Below are 22,221 nucleotides of genomic sequence, written 5' to 3'. Positions count from 1 at the left end.
AATGTTTCTAACTCCTTATATACATATACAATTCTCCTACCGATATCAATATTCTGTCTGGGAAATCACCAGTTTATAGGTCAGGACGTATCAAACCAGGACTGTTCCTTACTTGGCCAATTTATGCTTCTAAGCTAAAGAATATATGACCTAAGTAGCCTTGGGCATCATCTTGGCTGGTTCACATAATCCTTACTCAATGGTAAACTTTAACTTTTTAGTAAAATATATATTATGAGCTCGTGCTTTGTTTGGAGTTTGAGGGTAAGCCTTGATGAATAATGAATAATGCAACTTCTTATACGTTGTTCTTGTTCTAGATTTCGTTGAATTTTGCCCGCATATAGTCCTTTCGTCAAAGGATGTATAGAGGGTTTTCCTTTGGGGTTATTAAGGATTATTCTGCAGAGTCCTATCTGGTATTTGGATGTGAAAAGACAGCTATTTTCTTCTTTCACAAACAAGTGAAATTTTATGCACCATGTTGTTTCTTTTGTTACTTGTTCATATTATTATTATAATATGGCTTTAGTATTGGTTTGTAGGTAGTTGGGCTTTCAATGGCCCAAGATACTTCCGGCACCCGATTCAAATTACAAGCGCCAAGGTCTCTTGAAAGATCAAGTGCGTTTGGTCAAGAGGAAAGACAGTGATCGCTATGAGATTGTCCCAATCCATGATCTTCTGTCCTTTGACAAGGGTTTCTTTATAGTAATCCGTGCTTGCCAACTGTTAGCCCGAAAAAATGATGGAATGATATTGGTAGGATTGGCTGGCCCTTCAGGGGCTGGTAAAACTATATTTACAGAAAAAATACTCAATTTCATGCCTGGCATTGCAGTCATTTCAATGGACAATTACAATGATTCCAGTCGAATTGTTGATGGGAACTTTGATGGTAAGTGTATTTAGTGTTCTGTTAGGATGCAGTGTAATAGAATTCAAGATATAGTTCGTTAGCATAAGGATATGGTTTATTCTTCCTTTTTTCTGCAATCACAAATTGGTTTTTTAGATATAAGTAAAAAAGTTATGTTTTATATGATATATCTACAATTGATATCTGTGAAGGGGTTTGTTTTGTATATTGCTATGTAAACTATGTCGTGCATGTTAAATCCTGGTTTTATAAGCTCCATGCGCATGTATTAACAATTTCGTTATCAAATTTGCACGGGCAAGTTGTTTGGCATGTCAATGCATGCTTACCAGGCTGGGCCTCTTTATCCACTCCTTCAAGTCCTCTCTTCTTTTCTAGAGTCAGCTTTCGTGAAATTAACATGTTATCTCTTCAAAGTGATTTTGAGCTAACGGGAATTTCCTTTGTAGAATGTAGGAATGTATATGTTATTGCAAGAACTGCAATGGTAGTTGCTGCATTAGCTCCCATGTAGGTTCATTAGAGTCTTGTTGAGCTGCACAAACCGTTTTAGCTGCTCCATCCTGTAGCCCATTTCTGTATTAGAGAATAATTTCTCAAACTTCTACTTCATCCTCGTATTTAATGGGTTAGCATACGTTCCATGCTATCGGGTAATTCGTGTCTTGAAGGTTTATGGGATTTGTATGTCTAGTACAAAGATTTACCTGTTCCCGAATTATCTTGCTTGGTTATCACATTCATGCTTTTGCTTACTATAACAGGTAAATGATGGCTGACAGTTTGAAGATAAGATAATAATCTCATTGTATTCTGTCAATTTTATCATCTCTTTTTGCAGATCCACGCTTAACAGACTATGATACATTGCTCCAGAATGTCCATGATTTGAAGGCAGGAAAAATCAGTTGAGGTTCCAATCTATGATTTTAAGTCCAGTTCACGCACAGGACAGGTTAAATTCCCAGCCATCTTTTGTATATGCAGTCTGCACACATTGGAATACACTTTGATGCTCTTGTCTTATAGTTGAAAGCACACACACAAGCACGCACATGCAGCCATCTGTTGGACATGAAGGTTGTTTAGTGGGAAACTCAAAATTCCAGCTTTTACAAGGGCATAAAGTAGTTGTTGATTTTTTTTTTTTTTTTGGGGTCTAAAAATCTTCCTTTTTTCTTTTTGTAATGTCGTGTTTTTTTCAAAAAAGAAATTCAAATGGAACCAAGCAGGCCATTATGTAGAGACCTTTAACTTCTGCCCTACATTCTGATCTCGAGCAGATACATGAACCTTAAATTTGTATCTAAATTAAGTGAATTGGTTTCATTAAATTTGGGGTCTCCACTTCTATTTGGGATCTATATTTGTCCTATTTGGTCTGGATGCAGTTTGTCTTATAGCAAAATGTAACTTGATAACAGAACAGTTGAAGTCCCCAGCTCCCGCATTGTGATCATAGAGGGCATCTATGCATTAAGGTGAGAAGTTGCGACCCCTACTGGACCTTCGAGTATCTGTCACTGGTGGAGTTCACTTGGACCTTGTCAAACGAGTTATTCGGGACATACAACGTGCTGGCCAAGAACCTGAAGAAATTATTCATCAAATATCTGAGACGGTTCACACTTTTATGTTCTTATTCATCTCTTTTACTAGAATTGTAAAGCTTCCAGATTTCCGGAAATTCTAAAATTCAATCTTTTGCAGGTATACCCAATGTACAAGGCCTTTATTGAACCAGATCTTCAGACAGCGCACATCAAAATTGTCAACAAATTCAATCCATTTACTGGTTTTCAAAGTCCTACCTACACTAAAGGTCTGTGCCCAGAACAGTTCATTATGTCTGATACTGTGTGATGGAATAGTGATCAACTGTATAATTTATTCTAGTCGGCAAGGAAAGTAACAGTTGATGAAATTAAAGCTGTTCTCTCTGAAGATTATAAGGAAACAACAGAGCAGACTTATGACATATATCTTCTGCCTCCTGGTGAAGATCCAGAAACTTGCCAATCATACCTACGGATGCGGAACAAGATGGGAAATACTGTCTGATGTTTGAGGTTTGCCTCATCTAATCTTCTGGGTCCCTTGTTATTTAAGCCAACATAAAATAGAATAATAAATGCAGTTCTCCATTAAATTCAGCAGTTTTAAACGGGCCCGTGAGTCTAGAGGTTCTATGATATATCTTTTGACAGAAAGGAAGTTTGATGGATACATGAAATATGTGATGTCTCTCTGAACATATTACTTCATAAATGTGTAAATATTAATTTGGACTTGGGACATTTGACTATGCATTTAATATTATTCCATAATAATTGAGGCTTGCTTGAAGCCGAAGACAGGACAAACGTGCCAGTGTATGTAATAGGCTTCTTTGAGTGAAAAGTTTTACAGAATATGTGGGTATTTTTACCAGATAGGGCCTTCATTCTCTTGAAAGCAAGAGCTATTTTTCCCTTTATGAAAATTTCCCTTCATTCTTGAAGATAATTTTTGGGGGAAATTTTGATCCACAAGCAGCTCAGCAAACTCTTGAAATAGCAGAACCTAACTGAAGTGAGAGTGAAGTTGAAGGCAAGAGACAAACAATTGAGGCAAATCTAGCTTGTCTTCATCCCATTTTCCTCCTGCCCCTTTTTTTCCAATCCAATTGACTTTTTTTTTTCCTTTCCTTTTCGTTCGATTATGTTAAAGGATATTTCAGACATAGCTTGGGCATGCTATTTAGGTTTCTTATATCTTGGGCAGTTCAATTTTTCATGGCTCTTCATGCCTCCGACATAAGTACATATTGCTTGATTCATGGATAATGCACTTCTTACATGGTACAAACTAACTGACGGCTTATGCTTAACTTCTTAGGAATGGGTAACAGATAATCCTTTTGTTATATCCCCAAGAATTACTTTTGAGGTAAGTGTGCGCCTTCTTGGTGGGCTGATGGCCTTGGGGTACACGATTGCTGCCATCCTTAAAAGAGATAGCCATGTGTACTCTGACGATAGGATCTGTGTGAAACTTGATTGGCTTGAGCAACTTAATCGACATTATGTTCAGGTACTGCTAAAAGAAGCCTAAACTTATTATTGTTGAATGATTGGTTGGATTTTACTATGTCAATCCCTCAAGTTCTTTTAGTCCAAATGTTTAGACATATTTACAGTCTATTATTCATGGGTTTTGATTAAGTCATCGTGCTAGCATGACGAAGGGGTTGTGTGTGATTTGAGGAGTTATTACATTTTTGTACATTATTGCACACATGCAAGGGTGACAGTTCTTGGTAATTTTGTTGTATGTCACATTTTTCAAAACAAAAGTCCTTATCAGATAAAGTGTCAAACAGAGTAAACTATTTGACTTCGAAGGTATGAGCCAAAACTCAAGAAATGTAAAATTTATAGTGAGAATTCTCATGCTGTGTAATTTGTTTCTTCCCTTTTCTCTCCCCAGCCTAAATGCCCATGCATGAAACTTATTTGTCTTCTTCTCAAATGCTTAAGAGAAACAGCCTGTTATGTTGAAAACTTTGTTCTCATTTATAATGACTTGATACATCTTTTTTTCATGTTTACGTTTATTCTAATCCAGTCAAAGGTTTAGTTTACCATGTTCTAGGTTTAGCATCTTGTTCTTTCATTCTTTTTTGTTTGTTTAGTTTGGAATATTTTGGTGTGTAATTTATTATGTGTCTTGCTAATTAATTAGTAACTTCATTAAAAAGGTGCATGGAAGAGATCGCATGGTTGTAAAATATGCAGCAGAGCAGCTGGGTCTGGATGGTTCTTACATTCCTCGTACCTACATTGAGCAAATTCAACTTGAAAAGCTTGTAAATGAAGTTATGGTATGACAATTTCCCATGATTCACTAGTACCGTTTCTAGCTTCAGCACTTTATCTAACTATTTCTATAGGCCTTGCCAGATGATTTGAAGACAAAGCTTAGCCTAGATGAGGATTTGGTGTCAAGCCCCAAAGAAGCCCTTTCTCGAGCCTCTGCAGACAGGGTTGCCATGAGAAGCAAGCATATCAGAAGGTAAAAACCAAAAAGCCTCTCTTTATATTTGTTATATGATTTCTAAAGGCTGCAAGACAAAGATATATGGGAGCACTGCAAATTAACCCAAGTTTATGCTTCTCTCCAATGAAAACATTTCCAAGCCCATCAAATCTTGGCATCATCAAAACTGATTCAGAGAATTCCCATGATCTTTTATTTATTGCTATTCTTGAGAAGCTTTGGGTCTATAACTTTTTAAACCTCTTGTAAGCTGTTAATCATGACATTTGGGCAAGCTATTTTGTGTTCGATATTGATCCGATCATGCTTATATTCAAGAAAAAAAAAATTAATTATTACTTTGTAATATTTCTTACATATCACGGACCATCATGTATCTTCGATAGCCTGTCACAATCATATACAAATCAAAGGGACAAGAACCTAGCGAAACTTGCACTATATGTTTCCAAGAATCGAGGGTTTAGTGAAAGAAATCTGGATTTGCCAACAACACCATCAAATCAGGTACTTTCAGTAATTCTCTGGTTCTTGTAGACATTCTTCTGCTGATTATGATCTCTGAACTTATATCTATCTTCTTTCCATTATTTTTCATTCCCATAATGCTTGGCAGCTAAACATCACTCAGCTTTCCGAGCAAATCTCCTCTCTTAATGATAGAATGGACGAGTTTACAAATCGCATTGAGGAGCTGAACTCAAAGTTAGCTATCAAGAAAAATTCTCTCAGCCAGCAAAATATGTCCCTCCAAGCCGAAGCTTGCAGTGGTTCTGCTCCTACCTCTTACTTCCTCACTAGTCTGGGCAGTGGCTCTTTAACTGGATCCATTATGCCAAATTCCTCATCTTCATTGCAGTTAGCCAAAGAGTCACCTTTAATTGAAGAGGTATCTTAACGGGTTCTAATCTTCCTACTTTCAGAATATTCATCTTCAGATTTTGAGGCTATATCTGATTCTTTGAGAGCTGCAATTTCCTGGAATAGTATTTTTATTATGATGAAGCTAGTCGAATTCCTGTTAACGATTCAAGCAATTAAAATATACTCCCTTTGGTCTTAGATGTAGAAGTTAGTTGTGAAGTTTGTTTTGGTCCCGATGTCCTTTGTTTTTCACATTTATTATTATTATTGTTATTATTCTCTGCAAACTACCCTTATTAATATACACTATCAATAAGGGTAGTATTCAACGTAAATGATTGAAAGGAGGGATATTTGATGCAAGCTAACACTAATTTTTTTTTATAAATAATTAACCCATTTTCTTAGTTTGTGTAAATTGGTTGTCTAGGTTTAACATTCAGGATTGAACGGAATACATTTTTTTTTTGGGAGGATTTGAGTAGATACAGAGTTTCAGTAAGTTTGTTTTCAAGGTTCTCAGAAATTCACGTTATTTCTAACGCTAGGTGGGTGGGCTCCCATGCGTTATTCAGAGTCTAAAGAATAACCATGTAGTTCTTACTATAATTGACATGCTTATAAGTGTTTAAATTACGATTTTTTGGTTTAGACCAGGTAAGAGATGTTCTTGTTACTGATTAACGTGGCTATTCTGTGTGGTTATGGTCAGTTATCCGGGATTGCAAGGAGCCAGCGTCAGATGATGCACCAACTGGACAATCTGAATAATCTTCTCCAGGGAAGCATGGCAAACAATTGTGCTGGCCAAACAAGAACCTGCAAGAGAACCATGGCTGCTGTTGAATCACAGTCCAGTGGTGTGCGTGTTATGATGACTCTGGCTATGGGAGTTTTGGGGATCTTCTTGGTGAAGGGTTTGGTGAACAGAAGTTGATAATATGATAGATACCCACTGCAAATTCTGACTTTGGCCTTTCTTCGATTCATAACATTCTCAACCTTCAATAGTTAAAGAAAATAGATTCCTTTTTAAAGTTGTCTTCGCTAACACCATTGCTTTATTTGATTTTTTAAGAGATGTTACATGCCGATTTAAATTTGATATAGAAAAGCAGTATTTAGTTAATATATAGTAAGTAAAATGTACTTCTCTGATATTGATTTAAGAGCTACTTAACTAATAGAGATAAAGGAAGGTAAATAAATTATGTTATTCTAACAAAATTATCATGAACTTTCTAAATTTTTTTATATAATATTAAATTATATATCTGTTTATAAAGTGCATGTTATTTTGGAGAAAACTAATAAATATGATAAATGACATATATTAATGTCTTACGTTTAGAATCAAAATTAACTTTTTATGTGTCTTTAATTTTTAAGTCTTTGTTTTTTTTTCCCCAATAGTAGGGGAAAAAGCCCAAAAAAAAAGAGGAGAAAAATTAACAAATATTTTTAGGTCATTATTAGCTTTATCAAGTATTAATAATTACACAAATCAACAAGCTATTGGTCGATAAGGTAAGAAATTTTACCCGTAAGTAGGATAAAACAAGTTTAAATCCTGAAAAGCGTACTTGTTAAAAAGGTTTTAACCTTAATACTTTGATCTTACAGAGATTAGTTTTAATTTCAAAATGATTTAATGATACTTTGAGTTAAAAAAAATAAAAAAAGAAACAAGAATCAGACAAGGTGGGAACTTGATAAGATGCAAACCGAAATTGAAAGTTCGAAGTAAATACAAACATGCCTAAGCCAATGCAGCATGTGGATATGGATTCCTTACTCCCTGTCTTTGTATTCGACCTGGAGAATGACATTTAAGTCTGAAAATATAGAACTAATGAAATTTAGGTCTTCAAAAATATTTTTTGCAAAATGAGTCACATATAGCAACTTAGATAGTTACAAGTATGAATCCTAATAGCAAATTGAGAGTACATTTAAAATTTAAACATCTCATATATGATTATGATTCCTGAATTTGCAGTTGTCTAAATTAATATTTGCAACTCAATTTTTAGCGAAAAAATTGTTAAAACTGTAATTGTCAATAATTCATTCATTTGAAATCTATCTTTTATTCTCTCTATGTAGTATTGGGATTGAACACATGTCAACTAACGATGAGGGGGAATGATAACGAGGTAAGATAAATTTAATGACATTTATGCTAAAAAAGAAATTGGCCAAGGATGAATTACAAATATCGGTTTAAATAAGTATAAATACGAGAGTTTTACTATATACTACCTACTAATTCTTAATATAAAAACTAATTCGATATTCAATTTAATTCTAAATATAAGATCTCAATACACTTTGTTTCTTATATTTATCTATTTTATTCTAAAGTGGTCCTTATAGTATTCTAGCTAATACTCATATTAAAAAAGATATTTTAGGAAAAACAACACTTATTTACTACAAATCATTAACTTAACTAATTTTTTTAATCTATTCAAATTAGTTAATTAACTGTTATATTAAGTGTTCGAGGTAGTATATTGGTTATACCACTCTAAATTTGAAGTTTCCATGAACTCATCTCAATCCTTACTATTCCTTCGATCCTAAATATGAGACCCATTATGTAGTGTAATTATGTAATGTAATTTAGACTACAAAATAGGTCTTATATTTAGAATCGGAGGTAATTTAGCTAATAATAGACATATGCCTTTTTCCCCATAATACAAGATAAAAGAAACAGTGCCTAATAGTAACTATATTTAGTCGAACTACTACTTCTATTGCTTAATATAAAAATTAGTAGAAAAATTGAATTTATTCTTAAATATAAAATCTCAATTCATTGTGTTGCTCTTTTTAATCCAACCAATCCTACTAATTATATATGTTAAAAGAGTTCGTATCAATCCAAATTATTTAAGAGGGTGTTTTAGAAAAACCAATATATATATTTTTTCCAAATAACTAATTTAATTTTTTTTTTTTAAGGTTAACTACGTTTTATATTGTGTGTGTGTGTGTGTGTGAGAGAGAGAGAGAGAGGGAGCGGAGATGGAAAGTTACAATTCAGCAAAAATATAGTATTAACGAGGTTGTTCATCAAGAAAACGCCCGGGTAAAGTCCTCCTTTGATGATTCGAGCATGAACCAGCAAGAGAGATATCTGATTCAAGAAAAGGCCTCGATGCAGTTGCTTGGACGGCCATGATTGTAGCCTATGAGCATAATGGCTTAGTAAATGATGCTTTAGAGCTCTTCAGATCGATGATTAGAGAAGGTCACGAAGCCAAACAGCTTTACTCTTTCTGCCATATTGTCATTTCAAGCTTGGCTTCTCTGGATCTTGGCAAGCAAATCCATTCGACTGCCATGAGATCAAGAGAAGTATGATTAACAATATATTCAAGAGCAGGAAGGGTTAAAGATTCAAACAAATATGCTGCAACAGGGATACGGTGTCATGGACTTCCATGATTATATATAGCTATGGCTCAGCGTAGTTTTGGAAAAGAGGCCATAGAACTTTTTGAAAAAATGCTGAAGTTCAATATAAACCTTGATCATATCACTTTTGTTGGTGGGCTATCTGCATGCACATATATGGGGTTGGCAGAAGAAGGTAAGTGCTATTTTAATTTGATGAAAAGCAAACATCATGTTGAATCCATCCATAGCCATTATGCATGCATTCATCATAGTAATAAGATGCTGCAAAATTTAGAAAGTCACTGAAGGATAATGCAGTGAAAAAAGAACAAGGATTTAGTTGGGTACCAGTCCAGAACAAAATCCATGTCTTTTGGGTTGAAGATGGGCTTCACCCACAGAAAGATGCAATCTACGACATTATTTCAAAAATCCGGGAGGAGATAAAGAAAACAGGCTTCACACCAGAAACTGATTCTCTATTGCATGATCTTGAGCAAGAGGTGAAGGAACAGATCCTCAGGCGTCATAATGAAAAACTTGCTATTGCATCTGCATAAATAAATACTTCAGAGAACATAACACAGAGGATAATGAAGAATCTTAGAATTTGTAATGATTGCCATTCCGCCATAAAATATATCTCAAGGCTTGTAGCCAAAGAGATTAGTAAAAGATGCCACCCGGTTTCACCACTCCAAGGATGGTTCTTGTTTCATGTAAGGATTATTGGTAGAGGAAAGGACAAAAATTTCAAGTCGAATGTTGCAGAAAAATTTATCCAAGACATACTTTACAGGTATTTGTATTGTAACTGAAACAAGATAGTATGTATACACATGCTGGCATTTTCACTCTTTTATATTGTATTAATTGGCTCTCAATTGAGGCTTTGCTTGATACGTAAAAGAAACAAGCTGAACAAGAATTTCAAATAGTTGCTTGTGCTTTGAGATTCAATGCTATGATCCATGCCTAGTCAATGTAATTTGCTAATGAGATCTCATTTCACCTTTTTGGATCGCACTTGCTGATGTAGAATCTTATAAGTCCATGTTGGATATTCTTTAAAGGCTATACATATATATACATACATACATATATATAGTGAAGGTATATCATATCATATTCAGACCAAAAGCTTGTAAAATGTTCTCTTTCATCTTGCAATTAACCCTGCTGAGTTGCAACTTGGAAAAAATTAATCAGTGATCAGTGCTGTTCTTGTTCAGATGAGCTATCTTTTTAATGGTACTTGCAATTGATTTCTTGTTTCACGAAAACGTAACTTGGATGGAGACCCATTTACAAACTTTGATATGATGTGGTTTCTTTGATTTGGTATAGGTAGGTTAGAATTTACATAATATTTTATTCAAATTTCCAAAGTATCTATGTTAGGTTGGGAAGTTCTGAATAATGAATATGGAATCATAGGTTATTTCCTTGTACGATATATAACGATATTCTTCTATCTATTATTAAATTTATCTTTTATATTATCAAACCCCGATTCTTCTTGACGCTAAAACAAAGGAAAATCAGGAATTTATGTACAAGGCAAGCAATTATTCATGATCTGATAGACATTTGAGTACAAATCTAACACAAAACTTCATAAACAATATTCTTTCAAGTTGAATGCATTATCAGAAGCTTACCTCAAGAGGAATTGTCTAGAAACTTAACATCCATCTATACGTTAGTGTCTTACAGGTTCATTTGGAATCTTTACAGTGAGATGCTCGGGTAACTGACTTTGAGGAGCTATTATGATGCTCCTATACAACAAACACAATTATATATAAAGTTAAGGTGTCCCTGAAGTTGTGTAGAGTTTGAATACATATCAAACATGAGTCTTCTATTTTTAAGCATGATTCTTCAAAGCGATAACTTTCTTCCAATCCTTACCAACTTATTCTGACCTTTACACACACACACAGATCACCTTGGACCAGAAAGCTCCATGGCCTGATTAAGCAGTGTAGAGTCATCAGTGAGATCAGAGTAGCGTTCTGAAGAAGAAAGCTCACTTGCTCTGCCCCTTGTTGATTCATCTCCCTTTGAAGCTTCCCATTTCTCTGCAAGACCATCTCCTTCAAGCATTCTAACCACTTCAGACATTTTGGGTCTATGAGCGGGAACGTACTGGGTACACAAGAGTGCTATTCGAACCATTTCTTCAAGCTCAATTCTGTCATAGTTGTTTCTAAGGTCCTTGTCAATCAACAAGTCAAGTTTCTTCTCTTGATGCATTTTCTTCACCTGCATAACATTTTCATAAGCCATAATTACCCATCTGTGCGCTTACCCAATAAAAATGATAAGAGATCGATTCTATAGCTTGATTACCCAATCAAGCATGGCTCCTTTCTGGTTAGCTGCTTTTCCAAATTCAAGAGCTGTGCGGCCAGAGATGAGTTCAAGGAGAAGGATCCCAAAGCCAAAGACATCAGTTTTATCAGAAGATTGACCTGTTGAGAGGTACTCTGGTGCTATATGGCCTACAGTGCCTCTAACAGCTGTGGTGACATGTGATTCCCTGTGATCTAATAGTTTAGCTAACCCAAAATCCCCAACCACTGCTTCACAGTACTCATCAAGCAATATATTTGCAGCCTTCACATCCCTATGAATAATCTTGGGATCACATTGCTCATGTAGGTATACTAACCCTCTTGCTGCTCCCAAAGCTATCCTCTTCCTTGTGCTCCACTCTAAAGCAGGCTTCGCTGCACCAACCAAAAGAATAACACACAATCTTCACTCTACCTCAACACAGATATATAGATATAGAAAGTTTCTGTATACGTATTTGGGGAAAACCGTTTTGCAAGTACCTATATTTTCTCTCAATTTTTAATTTGGTACCTATATCTTTTTTTACTCTTGATTAAGTTTTTAACTTTGCTCTGTTAGCAACATTAGCCCTTGTAATTTTACTCTGAACAGGAGCTAATAGTACTAACAGAGCAAAAATTAAAAGAATTGATTAAGAGAGAAAAACATACAAGTAAGAAATGAAAAATTGAGAAAAAGTATAAGTATCTACAAAATGAGTATCCTTACATATTTCATCTCTAAAAGTTGGATGATGATGAATGTTGTGCTTAGGTGAACAGTACCTTCTATCAACTTTTCCCCCCTCATGTTTATACTGTCTCTTCTTTCAAATACTAAAACATCCCAGTGCAATGCATAGGGGAAAAAAGTCTGATTATGCCAATAGTTGTTGGTTTGAATATAAGTCATTTGATATCTTTAATACATGTTTTGCGTTTGAGCATTGTGGACAGGAGGAAAGCTTCTTGTGATTCAACACACTCAACAATGCTCGAATCTGAATTGGTCAGCAGTATTAAATACCAGATTATATCTATGACCTCCCATAGTAAAGTCGGTTGGTAATACCTTTGAGACGAGAAGCAACACTACCATTGGACATGAAGGGATAAACCAGGAGTCTCTCTGTAGGAGTGATGCAGTATCCATAGAGACGAAGCAAATTGCGATGCACAGCCAGGCTGATCATCTCCACTTCAGTCTGGAACTGGATCTCCCCTGTAATGGCACTGCCATCTCTAAGCCTTTTCACTGCTATGACCCCACCATTTGAAAGATAGCCTTTGTACACATTCCCATATCCTCCTTTGCCAATCAAGTTCTTGCTGCTGAACTTGTTCGTGGCAACTTCAAGTTCTCTTATGTGGAACTTTCTCAAGTTTCCAAGGCGCACATCTTCTTGCATTTGTTCTGAGATCAGAAACATCAATGAACAAAAACTTGTTATGATGTGGAACTAAGAGTTTTTGTTTGTTATTATGAAATGCAGATTATGATTCACTAACCATTAATGTCGAAGAAAACTTGTTTGCTTGATCTTTGTCTCCACCAGAGGAAGCCGAAGACCAGAGTTAGTAAGGAGACACAGCTTACCGCTAAAGCAAGTGCCAAGACAAGTTTGCGATTCTTTGGTTTACTGGTGGGTGGCGAACCTGGGCAAGCACTTCAAGCAACTGTATTAGAATGTAAAAAATTTACTATGCCCCAGAGTTCTGTAGTGCTTATGAGTTCAACTCTGTTTTTTATTCAGGAAAAATTGTGTGTTCTTTCAATATTTTCTCCACATGATATTTTTATGCATAGTTTTTTAGTTTTAAATTTTACAAAAATATGCATATTGTGCTACAAAGAAAGATATGTAGTTAAAAAAAAAAAGAAATTTGTAGATATATAAATAAAGAACATTGTTTTTTCATGAATAAATTATAAAGATATCTCTTTGAATTTTACTAAAATTATGAAAGGTTTACTAAAGCTAAAACAAAAAATTACAATAATATTAATTCTTGTTAAAATTGAAAAGGATTCTGTTTTATCTACAATACATACATAAATTCTGTTTTTAAATATTTCATATTTTAAAAGTATGTGTGTAATTCCAATAAAATTCAAGTAAATTTGTAAAATTTACCCTTCCATTCAGACGAAAATGTTTATCTTTGAAAGTCAAAGACAGATCAATAACCAAAAAAAAAGGACTAATTCAAAGGTAAAAACCAAGATAATCAAAAGCATAAAAAAGATCTGCAATATGCAGCAACTTTGATTACCTTGAGAGTTATTAAAATTAGTTGAAACTGTTGTTCTGAAGCACTGTTGGTCAGTCCCAGTGGCACAAATCTGGGGATTTCCTAGAATACTGTTTCAAGACATATAAAATATTTACTAAATAATGAACAGAAACTATATTCTTCACTTAATGTGAGAGAATAATTACAGTACAGAATCTCAAGTTAAAGATATCTGTATTTGTCTGTCCTGTTTGAATAATAGTTTGTCCTGAGTCATCTTTAACTCTGAGATCATCAACTGTAATTTTCCCAGGAAACAAAAGTTGAAAGTGAAGAAGTCTGATTAAAGAAAAAAGGCCTAAAGAAGCAAGTTAATTACTTGAAAGTTTTTGCATTTATTGTTGGTAGAGGTCCACTCAAGTTATTATAGGATACATCCCTGTGCAAAGTTCAGAAGTGGACAAAATAACAATCAGAAATAAAAATGATGAAGGAGAATAAGAAGTAGGGAAAAAATGAAGAAAGAAATAATACTACAGTAAAGAAGGCTTTAGGATACTCACAGAATAGCAAGCTGGGTCATGTCAGCCAAAGAGGAAGGTATTGGTCCTGTAAGACTATTATTGTTCAGCCTCCTGATTAAAGTTCAAATTCCAATGATCAGTGTCTAAAACAAGAAGGAGATTATATGTGAAAATTTTCTTATGAATATCAATCATTCTTCTTCAACTTACAGATAATTGAGACTCTTCATGTGGGAGAGACTCTCTGGAAGTTGACCAGTGAAGGAATTATGAGAAAGATCAAGAGTTTGAAGCTTTTGCAGCTTCCAAATCTCAGAAGGAATTGGTCCTGATATATTATTAGCTTGCAGGATCCTGAAAAAATATGTAAATGCATAACTTAGAACAAACAAAAGATCTTGTTATGATATGATCAAACCCATGAAGAGATGCTGGATATTTATATGTTCTTGTCAGATGTCAGATTACTCACAGATTCCTGAGATTGGTTAAGTTGCTAATGCTTGGGGAAAGAAAGCCAGAAAAGTTTTGGCTGGGAAATTCCCTAAGAAGAGGGAAGAAGAAATAATTAAAAGAAAGTGAAATTAAGAAATCAAAGTTGAAAGAAGAGTGTAAACTACAGTTTTGTTTGTATGACTTACAGGTCAGTCACAGAACCACCAAAGCAAGATACCAAAGCCCAGTTACAAGGCTCCACTTCATACATATCCCAGTTATGAAGGGCATTGTTAGGATCCTTCAAAGAACTTTTAATGCCAATAAGAGCTTGCACTGTATGAATATATAGCACAGGGACATTAGTTTTATGGTTTATGATTTAATTCTCAGAAATGAGAGAAGTTCCTATTACCTTCATTGTTGACGCCTTTAGAAGAAAGCAAACCAGATACTGAAGTGCAGAAGAAGACAAAGAAAGCTAAAATGGAGAAAGAAAGATCTCTTCTTTCCATACTGATGGATCACAAGAAACTGATGATTATAGGATCAAAGAAAGCTTCAAAAGAAATCAGATCAGGCTGTATCCGAAGAGGAAATGATAAAAAAGAAGGAAGGTGTTGATGATTGATAAAGTCAGCTCAAAATGAAACAGTACTTTGCCCTGGTTCATGTCATGTTGGCATCAGAAAGAGGAATCACAAGCATTCTTCATGTTATTGTACCAGAATGGCACTCACTTTCACTTCTCTTTCTGTCAAATAGAAAGAAAACCTAGCCATCAATGGTACTATAATGCTTCCTGCAATAAATTTTCGAAGTGATAATTAACAAGCAAGAAGTATGTCTTATAAGTTTCCTTGCTAAAATTTATCTGTCAGTTTCGTATGTGTATTTTTATAATTAACTTAGTTTGCATATTTCAAAATTTCCGCCTTAGCCAATCATACAAGGTGAAGGGAAAGAATATATGAAAGTGGAGCCACACGTATGACATTTGAAGATAAATGGAAAAGATGGTTGAAAAAGAAAGTTCCTTCAATCATGGATTGGTGCAGAAAATAAAAGGATTATTCTGTTTCATGAAAAATAAAAAGTATGAATAATAAACGGAGAGTGACAAGTGATGAAGAATCATTTGTTAGGGAATGTAAAAAGTTGCATAGTGATTTGTTTAATTACATGTAACAAAGTAGGCCAGAGAAGATAAAGAACACTTTAGTTTGTTATTCTAATTCTCTCAAGTTGTCTCTAAATCAAAGTTCAAGAAAACAGACAATTACTGTAATAAACTAACGAAAAGCATCTTGCTTTAAAACACAAAAGTGGTTCCCTCTTTCTCTTCCCCACAAGCTCCTATAAAGTCAGTATTTTTCAACACCACCTCTAAATTGGTATCAAGTTGAATGGGTTTTCATTTTATAGAAGTCACTTTATTAGCAAAAATTTACTTCAACTTTTTTTTTTTTAACATGTACATATGGCAAACTCTAACAACTGACTCCAAGAGAGATTATTGTATGAGAAACACTAATAAATGTATGCCTAGTTTTGGATTTCTGAAGAAATAGTATGTTATGTAAAATAAGTCCCATATTTCATGATTTGTAACTATTATATATATACATATATATGTTGACTTACGGGAGAATCTTAAAAAAATACTTTTGAATTTTAAAATTTTAAATCAGTCTTGTTCATTACACTTTAATAACAATTGACAACATTTAGAAAGCAGATGACAACATATTTTTTTAGTCATTCTTAATTTGGAATTTTAAAATTTTAAAGGCATTTTTTTAGAATTTTTCTTGATTTATTATGAATATAAGTAACTAAGCCCTGAAATAAATCATTGAAAATTTCACCAAATTCCAACTAAAACCAAATCATTTGGTCACTTTTGCAGAGATATGCTGTCTTTTCCTGTTCCTATCACTTGACTCCATCCCAATGGTTGGCCTTGAGATCTCTATTCTCTTCCTCACTTTGCTCCGCAAAAACCCTACTATTGTTGGCCCTGAGATCTTAAAGTGACATTTTTATGTGTGGTCATGATTTTAATATATATATGTGTGTGTGTGTGAGTGAAAAATAATTGTTGTGCTTCACTGAAACTGGCATATAAATGAAAGGAATGAGAGGGCCTACCAAAAAAGACCAGTTCTGAAGAATGCCACCATAAAATGATAATGCTTTAACGTTCAGACTCACTCAATGATAATAAGAAAATAAGAAGACAAACATAAAGCTTCCAAAGTTGTGGAGATTTGAATCTCTCTTTCCTTCCCCACACTGTTCCCTGAAATGCACCCATATCTCCCCAATTCAGTGAATTCTATCTTAACTTTATCATATACGACACTCTTGTACTTGTAAAGCACTGATATTATTCATCATGATCTCTGCATATCATCTTGTTTCAAACATGTATATACACACACTCCTCCAATTCTAAATATATGATAGATTCAATCTAAATGTAAGTCATGTTGTAACCACCGAGCGCTTGGATCAAGTGGCAAGAGTTATTTCATCTTAACCAAATATCACATGTTTGATCCTTTGGGAAAACAATAGCATAGGTGGTAGGGTCACCGCCTACATAGATCTTACCATGACTCGATCCAGATCAATATATAATTTATAATTTCTTGAGGGGTTGGTTAGAATACCGGATGTATACGCAAAAAAAATAAAAGGTCATCTTATTCTATGTGAGTTGCATACTACTCCATTAATATGGTTAATAATAAAGGTAAAATTAAAACAATTGACATTTAAAAAAAAAAAAAAGATCAAAGATGTAGTAGTTAGAATTATTCTATATCTTCAACCGAAGGGGATGTTTATATAGAGGCAGTTCATTATAGAGAATATGAATCCAGCAATGTTAAGAAACGTCTTCAATCAATTATGTTCACCATAAAGATCAGAGTATAAAGGCAGAATAAGATTTGAAGACAAGGTTATTTAGACGTTCTAACTTGACGCATTTACATATCTATCTTAGGGAAGCTGCATGCATATATAGTTATTGAAATTTTGTTACTAATATTTTTAGCTATAGTTTATATATATATATATATATATATATATTTAAATGAGGCTAGAGTATGACGATGAGGGGCCAAAATATTAGAATCCAAATTCTCTGCTATTCATTTATCAGCTTTTGCCCTGGTCCACTCACACAGTCACACAAAGTCTTACAATTATTTTTTTTCAAAAAGGAAAAATTATACGCATTCTGCCGAGGACAGGCAATAAGGCCAAATTAAAGAAAGAATAAATTCTCCACCAAGATCCATACTTTTTTTATATGTATAGAAAGTTTTGGACACTAGCTACCTGTATTTTGCTTTGCCATTTTTAAGGGCTGCAGCATATTGATATTCCATTTACATTCTTCAAACCACTCCTTATTTCTTTTTCCCATTGGAAAAGTGTTAAGAGGCCTTCAATTATTTCCCATCGTTCAATGCGTCTTTAGATTCTTACTAAATGATTAAATAATACTCATCCGATTCTTAATATAAAATCTATTTAACTAATTTGATTAAATTAAAAAAGTTAAGTAAGTTAGTTAATTATAAGAAATATGACATGTTTTTCCTAAAACACTATAATTATCTTCCTTAATATTCTATCTCTCCTACTTGATTATGGTTGAGAGAGTATCCATAGGGGTATTTTAGAAAAAATTAATAAATATGAGAAATAGGTTTTATATTTAGAACCAAAATTAACTCAACAATTAGGTTTTATATTAAAAACCAAAGAAGTAATACGTTTCTGCATCTCAAGAGAATTAATTAGTCGTTAGCTATTGGTTGGGAAATACCGTCTTGTTCCACCCAAGATGATGATAATAATAATAATAATGCGTTGCTTAAATCACAAGCTCCAGCCATGATTTAAAACAATAAATTGCTTGTCGAACCCTAGTGAATATTAATCAAGTGAAGAATAGTTCAGAAATGCTTTTACAATTTCTTATGAGTAAAATGTCTTGTTATAATTGTTCATATTGTTGGGTCTCATCACCACCCATCCAGGTTCAAGAAGAGTCATAACAAATCTTTATTTTTATTACTCTTGTTGTTTCTTGTTAATTCTCTCCGGCAATCCTATCCTTTGTGTAGTTTCCAGCACTCTGGAGTGGAGATGTGATCATAAAATTAAATAAAGACTAAATTAAACGTAACTTTCCTGAACTTAATGTTATATAAATTGATAACGTTCTTAACTTTAATTTGTTAATACCATGAATTTGAAGTTAGAAACTTCCGTACTTAAGCTTCCTTCCAGGCTTCCATATGATTTCCATAGAACATTCATCATACATTCAAAGAATTTGCAGAAGTAGGCCCAAGACCAGTTATGTTGGGGGAAGACGATGCTTAGTCAGAACTTATCAGCTTCACGGCAGCCCCGTCAACTTGAAGTAGCAGCATCACATATCATTTAATGGAAGCACTATAGCAAACAACAAGAATGGAATACAAAGAAAAAAAACTGTAAAAACCTAATTTAAAATTTCATAAAACTATAAAGACTGCGAGATTAATTTTATCTAAAATAAAGCAATGGCGCATTCTTTTTGGCCTAAACCCTTCTGAAAAGGATTGTTTTTTTTTATATATAAAAAAAAAGGTAATTGTGTTTTTTAAAACACAGGTAACCCGACTCCTGTTGGTTTAACGGAAAGTAACTTATAAAGTTAGAATATAAATGCCCTGAGTTAGGACCAAGAACAGCCCTTAGGGAGTCTGGCTACTTTCCTCTCTAACTATGTTCTCTATGTCTACTGTCCAGCAACCAGTTCCATTGGAGCATACCCTTTAACTCCTCAATAATTGTCGTCCAGTTCTGAAAAGGATTGTGATTTTTTTTTTTGGGCTACGCATAGGAATCCTTCCACGGAAATAATTCTATTCGATACACTATCAGATACTAAATATTGATACTTTTTCATGTGAAATTCAAATCTTAGTTTGTCATATTGTGAGGGACTAGTTTTTTTTACTAGATCCAATCCTGTTAGTAAAATTATTGTAATTAATAAATACAGGATTTGAAATCGGAGTTGTTTTATTGTATTTTACTTGTTCATCCCTAGTGGCTCAAGAAGAATTTTCAATGTCTTCTTATCTGGGCTTTGTCAGCTTGTTTGTCATGTGTGCTGTCTTTTACTTTCCGGTCTTCTATGCTTACATCCACTCCAGCCCAGGTTCAGCACTTTATTTGGGTTGTTTCTGTAGTGCTCTAATAAAACGTTATAAAAAAAAAAAAAGGAAGAATTTCAATAAACTCTCCTAATAGCTAATTAATATCAGTCAACTATCAAAACATTTTAAAATTTCAATCAACCCTCTTGGACCCAAATGAAATTAAAATTTAAAGGTAAAAATACAATCATACTCTTTCGTTTTAAAAATAAATAAATATTAATTGTTACTAGAGCTCCAACCTCTGATGCCACTTGAGCATCGGGGGCCAAAGGATTTTTTTTTTAAAAAAATAAGGTGGTTAAAAGAGAGTTTGAACTCTCAACCCATTGATATACCCAAAAAATATATGACTACTAAGCCAACCAATCCACTTAGTCATATAATGTAAAGAAAAATATATATAACAAACAAATACAAGTATCTAAATGTAAATGAACAAGTGAAATTCGATAATTTATAAGTAAAATTCAGAAATTTATAATAAAAATTTGGTCATTTACAAAAAATATAAGAGAAAGTGAGTATTTAGGTATGAATAAGCATGTAAAATTTGAAGATTTACAATAAAAATTTAACGATTGATAATCCAAAATAGGCAATTTACAAAAAACATAAGAAAATTCACAATCCTAAATATAAGTGTTTAAGTATTAATAAAAAAAGTGAAATTTAACGATTTACAGCTCAAATTCCAGGATATACAAGAAACATAAGTATTACAAAACACGTAAGAGAATTCACAATCTCAGAATGTAAAAGTAGACTAGGAATGGCAACATGTGACTAGTAAAGCATTTTTGTTATATATATATTATTTACAGTTGAACATTTGTTCTCTTTATTTTGTTATATATATATTTTTTTCATCATATAACTAAGTGGATTGATTGACTTAATGGTAAGAATTAATATTTATTTTTAAAAAAAATAAAAAGAAAGAATATTATTATATTTTTAGCTTTAAAAAGGGGGTATTATTCACTCGCAGAAGCAAAGCTGTAAATTTTTTTAGGACGTCCGCACGACGACAATGCATTAAACAAAGAAAATAAATCCCAGACAGAAGCTTTTTAACTGGAAAATTATAGTAAAATAGAAAATAAAAAAATTGAACCAAAAAGAACAGTAATAATAGAATTAAGATGGCATGAAGCCTAATTCAAATGTTTATATAAAACCTTAATTCATTTTTTCACATATTTATTTATTTTTTTAAATTAATCTTTGTAGTAGTGTATATGTTAAAAGTTTTATCAAATGATAGTTCTACCAAATACACATAATTAACAAAAATATTTTAAAGAGATAATATATGTTTTTTGTAAATAATTACTTTAACTAATTTTTTTAATTTACTCTAATTAGTTAACTAATTTTTATATTAAGCATAGTTTCACATTTATTGATTCTGTATTTGTTTAGTTTCATTCGATAATTTATTTAAAAAAGTTTTAATCTGAAATACGATTGATTCTTTTATGCACCGAATGACAGAATTAATAAAATATTGTGCTCGAAGAATTGATAATCAAGATGTTTTTCTGGTAAAAAAAAAAAGGATAATCAAGATGTTTATCTTGTTTTGTCGGTCAATTTCCAATCTTTATCTTTTCTTGATCATAATTTGAATTTTTGATATTTATTATATCAAAATTTTTAATTATATATAGTTTTGTGTCTTATTTTTAAAATAATATTATTTAATTATAAATTTATATATATATATATATATATAGATATATATATAAAGGATGTTTGAGAACTTGATGCTTTAAGTAGCTTGGTTTTTTAAACATCAAGATGTAACAACTGGTGCGGGTACGTAACAAGTGTTGGTAAGAAGATAGACTGGCCCATTCGCGTCTCAAAAATCATAAGTGCCGGATTTAGAATTTTTCTTTTAAATAGGAAACAAGTTAAAAAAAAAAGAGAAATTACAAATAAAAACCCGTCAATGTGTAAAATTGTGATTTGGGACCCTAAATTTAGAAAATAGCAAATAAGGACCATGTCCCACTTTTACAAATATGAAATGTGAGTGAAATGTCTAAAATATCCCTCAGTCAAATTGTGATTTGGTCGACTGAAATTGTCATTCGTTAAAGTGAACTTGTCATTTTTCATAATCAACTCGTCATTGGCATACCCTTAGCCAAATTGTGATTTGGTCTACTGAAATTGTCATTCGCTGAAGTAAACTTGTCATTTCTTATAGTCAACTTGTTATTTGACTGAGAGGCATTTTAAACATTTCACCACGA

At 33.1% G+C, this 22,221-nt stretch overlaps 1 protein-coding gene and 1 pseudogene across 1 annotated transcript; one reads left to right on the top strand and one right to left on the bottom strand.

The window, feature by feature from the left end:
* The first annotated feature begins 560 nt into the window (after positions 1 to 560).
* On the top strand, positions 561 to 5,816 carry LOC114758593 (inorganic pyrophosphatase TTM2-like; annotated as a pseudogene).
* Positions 5,817 to 10,916: 5,100 nt separating this feature from the next.
* LOC114758590 (protein NSP-INTERACTING KINASE 2-like) lies at positions 10,917 to 15,582 on the bottom strand. The gene is made up of 11 exons (XM_028947646.1): positions 15,142 to 15,582; positions 14,933 to 15,062; positions 14,764 to 14,835; positions 14,502 to 14,645; positions 14,331 to 14,402; positions 14,147 to 14,206; positions 13,807 to 13,895; positions 13,042 to 13,188; positions 12,605 to 12,946; positions 11,546 to 11,925; positions 10,917 to 11,458 (listed from the first exon to the last, which is right to left on the bottom strand). Exons 1-11 carry the CDS (start codon positions 15,239 to 15,241, stop codon positions 11,138 to 11,140), a joined length of 1,857 nt encoding a protein of 618 aa, XP_028803479.1. The 5' UTR covers positions 15,242 to 15,582; the 3' UTR covers positions 10,917 to 11,137.
* Positions 15,583 to 22,221: the final 6,639 nt, after the last annotated feature.

Source organism: Neltuma alba, unplaced genomic scaffold (genome assembly GCF_004799145.2).
Source record: "Neltuma alba isolate B1F8T4 unplaced genomic scaffold, ASM479914v2 tig00010739_pilon, whole genome shotgun sequence".
Lineage (NCBI taxonomy): Eukaryota > Viridiplantae > Streptophyta > Magnoliopsida > Fabales > Fabaceae > Neltuma > Neltuma alba.
Note: the sequence above shows the minus strand (reverse complement) of the source record. Positions and strands in the feature narration are given on the sequence as shown.